The sequence below is a fragment of the Cynara cardunculus genome (assembly GCF_001531365.2).
Source record: "Cynara cardunculus var. scolymus isolate 2C chromosome LG 2, CcrdV1, whole genome shotgun sequence".
Classification (NCBI taxonomy): Eukaryota; Viridiplantae; Streptophyta; class Magnoliopsida; order Asterales; family Asteraceae; genus Cynara; species Cynara cardunculus.
The window spans coordinates 15,547,181-15,555,766 of NC_037529.1; the positions used below are offsets into that span (position 1 = coordinate 15,547,181).

The 8,586-nt window shown below is 38.7% G+C and overlaps 1 protein-coding gene across 1 annotated transcript; it reads left to right on the top strand.

Annotated features, from left to right (window-relative positions):
* The first annotated feature begins 249 nt into the window (after positions 1 to 249).
* LOC112506923 (probable inactive receptor kinase At5g58300) lies at positions 250 to 5,419 on the top strand. The gene is made up of 3 exons (XM_025111259.1): positions 250 to 575; positions 2,544 to 3,857; positions 4,600 to 5,419. The coding sequence occupies exons 1-3, from the start codon at positions 566 to 568 to the stop codon at positions 5,220 to 5,222; spliced, it is 1,947 nt and encodes a 648-aa protein (XP_024967027.1). The 5' UTR covers positions 250 to 565; the 3' UTR covers positions 5,223 to 5,419.
* The last annotated feature ends 3,167 nt before the right edge of the window (positions 5,420 to 8,586 follow it).

Here is an 8,586-nt window from a genome sequence, read left to right on the forward strand (position 1 = left end):
GTTTAGAGTGGGTGTATTCCAAAATTAATAAAAAGACCGCAATATACAAACACAAGAAAACAAGCAGACTGACACGGTGGTATTTCTGAGAATTATTATAACATACTGTCCTCATGTGTAATTTAATTATTTATTTAAAAGCCCCCGCTTAAAAAAGAAATCATCATCATCTGTCCCCTCTCTCTCTCTCTCTCTCACACCCACACACACTGCTGTGTGTGTATTCTTCCCACTCTATTTCCTAATTCCTACTGCAATTTTCATTATTTAATTTGGAATCCAGCTCAACTATGGAGTATATCATGTTTGCGTCTCCATAATTAAATGCTACTTATTTTCCAGGTGAGAGTTTTTCGCTTTAAATGCGCTCTCTTCAAGTCAATTTCTGCTGCGTAAAGTTGAGTTTTGAGATCTGTTGTATCCAAGGATTCTAGTCAGGAAAATGTGGGTACAGCTTTGCCCCAGACTTCCCTTTACAGTTCGTCAGGGGAATTCAAGTTAGTTCCAAGCTCTGATGGCGACGATGGAGCTTCGTATTTGAGCTTCAAAGGCTAAGTTTCTCGTGATGTTTCAAGGTGCATTGCCATCACTGTTCGTGTGATTTTGTTCTTTGGAAAGTTTGTTTCATTTATATGCAAGTTTCTTAGATTGATGTTTTTTCAATTGTGATTCTGTTCGGTTAAAATTTCATCTTACATACATGCAATTTTAAAATTTTGTTATGTTAGGTTAAATGTGTCTGTTTTTTTTTTTGGCTAGAAGTTCATGTCCTGGTATGCAATTTTTACGAATTAATTGTTCTAGGTTCTACCCTGTTCGTGCATTTTATAATATACGTATTTTAGGTTAAAATTATTGTAAGAGTGCTTTTACATATCAATATGTAAGGATTAAATTGTGTGCTTGTGATTTTGATTGGGGGGTGGGGGTGCAAAATAGGCAATGTTTGATCTCAAGTAAATAAAGATGAAATTTGGTAGCTGAAAATTCAGAAGTTCTATCTTTTTTAAATTGAAAAAAATATTAGTATGTGAATGGTGTTGCTTAAAACTTGTACACAGACTTGAAATGTTGGAGTAGTACTGGTTTATTTTTCTTATCTCAAGTGATTATGAGTTTTTCCTGGTAAGTTATTAGGTAAATTGTAATTGTAGCGATAAAGAGAGAACTTGGTACAAGGCAACCAACAAAGTTTAATTGATTTGGAGGTGATAGAAATTTGGTGGATCGCCAGATCCATCTAACCTTGAACCTAATTTACATTCTACAATTGAACTCTTACAAAATAAGTTAGATAGCTAGGAGAGATACATGCCTTTTCACCCTTTGGATGACAAGTAATTGATGCCAAGGGGTTCCAGTTTTTCTTCATTTGATTTGATTTTTGACACCATTAGAGTTGTAGTAATCCGAAATGTTCGGTGGTAAGTTCACCAATTGCAGATTTCTTGCTATAAAAATCTTGCTTCATTCATTTTACTAGTGTTATGAAATAATGCCATCTGGGATTCTGGTTAACAATATACTGGAATCCTGAACCCACTGCTCTATTAAAGAAATGCATACCTCCTTTTGGCTTTTCTTTTATTTGGTTGATTTTGTCTAGGTGGAAGAAAAATCAAGTGTTACCCTTTTGCTCTTTCCAACTTTCCCTTGTTAATACCTTTTTTGCTTCTTGCTTTCAATATTAGCTACCTTTTCCCGACTTTATTTTTTCTTTATTGGGAATGGATGCTTTGGGAAGTGAACTGCAATAGCATAACAATTTACCTGGCTTGTATTTTCAACTATACACTATTTTGTCGAGATTCTATGAGTTTTTTAATCAATTAGCAAGACACCAGGATTTCTGGCACTGCTGTGTCTACATGATGAAACCTGGCACATAACCTTGAAGAATGTCCCTTACTATATGTAAGAATGTTTCACTCAGCTGTTGTGTATAGGTATTGGCAGCTGGCTTGTCCCCTATATTAGGCCTGTGGAAGCACCTTGCTTATTTTTGAGTGGGCTTGTAATTTATTATCAGCAGATCGTGGTCTGTCATTCCTACAATTAAATTTATGTGTACATCAGAAGATGTAAGGTTTCACTGATGCCATGAAGAAGACTCTGGCATTCTGCTTGTATTGTGTTCTTGTTAGGTAGCTCTTTGTAATTAGTGAGTTAATGAGAAATATGTGGCAACTTTTTATGTTTTGACAGCATAATTCTTGCATGAGAGGGAAAGACCACCCACCCTTTTTATCCTCATCAAACAGAAGTGGTTGAAGCCTTTTGGGGTAGGAATTTCACATTGATGTTCTTAACTTATTTTGAGATAGGTTTGTTTCTGTTTAATAAGCTGTTACATTTTGTAAACATCTTGTCTGCTTGTTTTTTCTCTTGTCAAACTTTTTCGTGCTTAGAAACCCTTGTACTTTCAGTTCCTAGCCCTGTCAGATAAATTGCTTCATAATGTCGTTATTTTGCATATTATTTTGTATAATTATTTGGATTCTTTGGTGATCTAAATTTGTTCTATTGTTGATGTCCCAAATCAGGAAAATTACTTCACTTGCATCACCATCAACATTGTACATGTGAACCATTCCTCATGGAACTCTGCTCTGCTCAACTGCTTAAGTTAATCTTCATAGTTTTCCTTCTGCCTCTAGCATGTGCCGACTTGAACTCGGACAAACAAGCTCTTCTTGCATTTGCTGATGCAGTGCCCCATGGTCCAAAGCTCAACTGGAGCAACAATACTGGCATCTGTACTTCTTGGGTGGGCATCAACTGTACTTCTGATGGCAACCGCGTGTTTGCTCTTCGACTTCCTGCCATTGGACTTAAAGGTCCCATCCCATCCAGCACGCTTGGAAAACTTGATGCATTGCAGATTCTCAGCCTTAGATCTAATCGCCTCAATGGAACATTACCATCCGATCTTCTTGCTCTTCCTTCCCTCCATTATCTGTTCCTTCAACGTAATAACTTCACCAGTGACATTCCAGCTTCCTTTCCTCCCCGTCTGATTGTTTTGGATCTCTCATTCAATTCTTTCACTGGCAGTATCCCAGCTGTTATCCAGAACTTAACACAGCTAACTGGATTGAACCTTCAAAATAACTCCCTCTCTGGCCCCATTCCAAATGTTACACTCTCGAGTCTAAAACATTTGAACATAAGCTACAATCATCTCAATGGCTCTATCCCCTCTTCCCTCCACACGTTCCCCAGTTCTTCATTTTTGGGGAACTCTTTCTTATGTGGGCAGCCTCTGAATCCTTGCTCACCAGCATTTCCTCCCTTTCCTTCCCCACCTATTGGCCCTAAAAAACAGAGTTCTAAAAAGAAACTTCCATTGTGGGCCATTATTGCCATTGCAGTTGGAGGCGGTATTTTACTGATACTTTCTGTTGCTATCATACTTTTCTGCTGCTTGAAGAAAAAGAGTAGCGATCCGAGTCATGTGACAAAAGCAAAGTCTTCTGGTGGTGGAAGGGGTGAAAAACCCAGGGAAGAATTCGGTAGTGGGGTGCAGGAGCCGGAAAAGAACAAGCTGGTTTTCTTTGAAGGCTGTTCTTATAACTTTGATCTTGAGGACTTATTACGGGCTTCTGCTGAGGTGCTTGGAAAAGGTAGTTTTGGCACAGCATATAAAGCCATCCTAGAGGAATCAACAACCGTGGTTGTGAAGAGGTTGAAAGAAGTAGTGGTGGGGAAGAAAGAATTTGAACAGCAAATGGAGATTATAGGGAGAGTTGGGCAGCATCAAAATGTTGTCCCTCTTCGTGCTTATTATTACTCCAAGGATGAGAAACTTCTTGTTTATGATTATATCTCAGGGGGTAGCTTGTTGACACTCCTCCATGGTATGCTTTCTCCCTTCTCCTTCACCTTCATATGCTCTTGCGATATTATAGACATAGCAAATATCACTAGGGTATGTTAAGCTACATTTTGCTTACAAGCAAAAATCACCTATTCGTCACAGCTATATACCCATGATTGCAAGTAAAGATAGTAATATGCATCATATATAGTACTTGATATAATTAGATGCAAGGAAAGCAGGTATATTGTTTAGTCTGAGAGTACTTGAACCTTATATTCTGCTTAAGGTCATAGTGAGTGAACTCATTGCAGGCTTAGAGTCAATAAATTTTAGGGCATGACCATCTCCTGAATTATGCAAGTGTTAATATGTGGAACTCCATTAGATTACTTTTCAAAAGAGTCCTGGAGGTTCCAACATATATAGAGGAGAAATGGTCAAGGAGGCCGTTCACCAACAAAAACCAGGTAAGTGTTTACCGGGTAAGGGTCACCACCCACACTTACTATGCCCCCTTCAACAAAGGCTAGATGGGTTCAGATTGTCCTAGAGTGGTAAGAGACATTGGCTCTGATACCATAAGAAAAATTTGTGTAACCCCTGTAGATTACTCTCCAAAAGAGACCGAAGGAGGTCCCAACATGTATTGAGGAGAAATGGTCCAAGTTTAGCCGATGTAGGACTCCAACATTAATGTCTACATGCTGTCTTGTTCCCTCCCTCCTGGCCTTGTGTAGATTCATCCTATTATTAACCCGATAATTTCAACGAAATCACAGGAAACAGGGGCTCGGAAAGAAATCCCGTGGACTGGGAAACCAGAGTCAAAATTGCTCTGGGTGCTGCAAGAGGCATTGCCCATATCCATTCTATCGGAGGTCCTAAATTCACCCATGGAAACATCAAGTCCTCAAATGTCCTCATCAACCAAGACACAAATGGCTGCATCTCCGATATCGGCTTAGCCCCCCTCATGAACTTCCCTCCCGCTTCCTCCCGGCACGCTGTCGGATACCGAGCTCCAGAAGTTCTGGAAACCCGAAAACACACTCACAAATCAGATGTATACAGCTTCGGTGTACTCCTCCTTGAGATGCTGACCGGGAAACAACCTATTCAATCTCCAGGGAGAGAAGACATGGTGGATCTCCCAAGGTGGGTTCAGTCGGTGGTGCGGGAAGAATGGACCGCGGAGGTTTTTGACGTGGAGCTGATGAAATTTCAGAACATTGAAGAGGAGATGGTGCAGATGTTGCAGATCGGGATGGCTTGTGTGGTGCGGGTCCCAGATATGCGACCGACGATGGATGAGGTGGTGAGAATGATCGAAGAGGTTCGGGTATCTGACTCTGAAAACCGACCGTCTTCGGATGATAACAAATCCAAGGAGCAGACCCCTTGAATTGAGCATGTAAGTTTGTGAAGAAAGAATAAAATTTATTTGATGTGTACATGCATGGACTTGTGCAAAGATTGAATTAGTTTTACTTCTCGCTTGGAGGGCTTTTGTGTCCCCTTCCCGTTTGTTGCAAGATTTTTATAAGACTTTCTTAGTGATATTGATGGAAAGTGGAAGCCGTCTCATTAATTGGACAAACCAAATACTTTTTTTTTATATTAACCTGGATATTCAACCCGCTATGCGAACCGACTAATCTCAAGATGACCACCTGCTTTGCAGATAGTCCGGAGTCACTGCATTTGAACCTCCGTGGGATTTTATTTCCTCCTTGGATTTGAACCTGGGACCTCCTGGTATTTTTGACCTTTGGAGCCAAGCTCAAACCAATCGAGCACCATGCATGTGGTTACAAACCAAATACTTTAGCGTAATTTGATCAGGACTTGCACGTTTATTAACTACAAATATTTTCTGACGGACCAAGGAAAATATTAGTTCATAAAAAGACTTAATTTATGGTTCAATTTCTTTTTTGAATTGTATGACAAATTCAAGGAGAATGCTTTCTAATGCACCAACCCAATCCGTCCTAACCAGCAAAGATTGGTTTGGGTTTATACTTTTGAAGGAGTTAGGTTGGTTGAGATTTAAATTTCACAAAGCCAACATACACACTTGTTTGTTATTATAGTCTATTAATTATTTAACATACTCATACCCTAAAATATAGTACGGAGCATCTATTGAAATTCCTGTTGTTCCAAGAACTGATGACATCCTTACAATTCCAGCTTCAAAGATCAGAAAAGATAAAAAATGTTACTCTGATCTTAAAGAAAGAAAGCAGTTGTAGAAAAGAGAGCTCTAACTTTGTTAACAATGTTTTGTCAAATGAAAATTTTAACAGAGTAGACAATTTGAAATCTGCTAAAGATATGTGGGATGGAGTGGAATCACAGATGCAGAGCAGCGCCAAGGCTTTCAAGTTAAGTAATTAACAGTGCTTTGCCTAAGCTTTTGGACTTTTATGAATATTCGATCTTATGATACATGAAAAATTAGTCAGCCGTATTTCTTGTGAGTTAATGAGTTTTCAGAACATGCACATAATATCATAAAATTGTAGTTTACAGCTAATAAAACAAATGCATATAATAAAGCATTGTATTAGTCGAGATCTCTTTAATGGTATATGCATAATGTGATTTACATTGTGGTCATAAATCATCCATATTGTGTTATAGTGCACATGTGACTTACTCACATGCACCATCCACTAAATTTAGTTGCATATTTTTCATAAATTGTCATTGAGTTCTAGAGCATAACCGAACTTCGCATCCTGAGTAGAGAAGTACCCAAATTGTCCCATATGTCGAGATTTTTATGTGAAAATGGGCTCGATCAAGCTAGTTTAGTCCGAACCTTTTTTGGGTTATGAAAAAAAACTTGGGCCAATTGGGGTTTTTAGGCCAACGCCTGGGCTTCGAGTTTACTAGGCTCACGCTTTTTCAGGTCGGACTTCTAGCTTTTTATGCATCCCTTTAATTCCGAGCATATCCTTAGGTGGACCAATAAAATGTTTCATGCACATAAACTTTATAACATAACATAGATAATAAGATATGACATAATTTATATGAACGAATGACATAATACATAACATATATCTCAATTTTCACAAAGATCATGAAAAGCTCACATTGATTGGCTTAGTGTTCGGCTAACTCATGTCTAATAATCCTTATTAAATAATTGAACTTATATTTATATTTAAGGCTTAGGGCATTTGGTTAGCAGATTCTGAAGAAATCTGATGGAATTGGAATGTTAAATTCCATTGACCAAATTCCATTCTCTCGTTGGTTCATTATTTTTCACGAAAGTAATCTTTAAAATCCGACAAATTCCACAAATAAAGGAATTTAACATTCTTTAGCAACTACATGGTATTATGATGGAATGAAATTTTCTATTTTCATAATACCAAATATGCCCTTAACCCAATATAACCTAATCTCGTAAAACCCAATATGATCATTGTCGACCACCTTCGACCACCGTGGATCTGAACCACCGCCGACCATCGCCATCTAAATCACCGCCTACTACCACCGAACTGAACCATCGCCGAGCACCACCGATATGAACCATTACTGATTTGAACCACTGCCGACCACTACCGATCTAAACCACCGTCGGCCACCGCTGATCTAAACCACCACCGATTTGATCCACCGTCGATCCGAACCACCGCCAATCATCGCCATCTGAACCACCACGGATCTGAACCATTGTCGACCATCACCATCTAAACCACCACAGACCACCACTGATCTGAATCACCGTCGGCCACCTCCGTTCTGAATCATCGCCGACCATCACTGATTTGATCCATTACCGATCTGAACCATCGTCGATCTGAACCACATCCAACCACCAGCCACTACCACCAATATGAATCACCACCGCCGACCACCAATGATTTGAACAACCACCAATCTAAACCATCATCGATCTTAACCACCGCTGATCTTAACCACATCCGACCACCGCCACCTGAAGTATCACGGACCACCACCAATCTAAACCACCGTCGACTACCATCGATCTAAATCACCGACGACCACCAACAATAGGAACAACCACCGACTTGAACCACCGCCGCCACTGCCGATCTGAATCACCACTGACCACCTCCATCTGAACCATCGCAGGACCACCATCGATCTGAACCACTACCGACCACCACCGATTTGAACGACCATGGACCACCACCGATCTAAACCACCGTCGACAATGTTGATTTAGTAACGTCGTTTGGCTTATGTTTATATTTGGGTTGTGTATTTTATATTATTTCACATATTAAATAATTATTTTGTTAAAGTATTTTTTAGTTTAAAAAAAAAATATTTTTTTACAAAAAAAGGCATTTTGGTCATTTGCCAATATTTTATTCCAATTCCAAAGCTACATTTTGTGGACCAAACAGACAGATTCCAATTCATTAATAGATTCCATTCCAATGTCTGTGAACCAAACAGCTGGTCAAACCTGACAACATTCCATTCCAATTCCTTCAGAGTCAAATTTCTTTAACATATTTCATTTCATCCAAAAACATTTCTACAAACCAAACGACACCTTAAACTTTCAAGGAACTTTTTTTTTCAAACAGTTATATAAAAAAATTCTGTTATCATATAATAGTTTTTATTTAATATCACGATAATTTGAGATCTCAATTAATTCAAAACAACTATAACACTTAAATTTGGAATAACAACTAATTTATTATTTGATTTATCTTAACAAATAGTTTGATCTTTAATTGTCATTTGCTTAAAGTACATGTTATTTT

What these genes read in the sequence shown, in the direction of transcription:
- LOC112506923 (XM_025111259.1), top strand. An exon ending in CTTGTTGACACTCCTCCATG is followed by an intron (nt 3,858 to 4,599) that starts GTATGCTTTCTC and finishes ACGAAATCACAG; the next exon opens with GAAACAGGGGCTCGGAAAGA.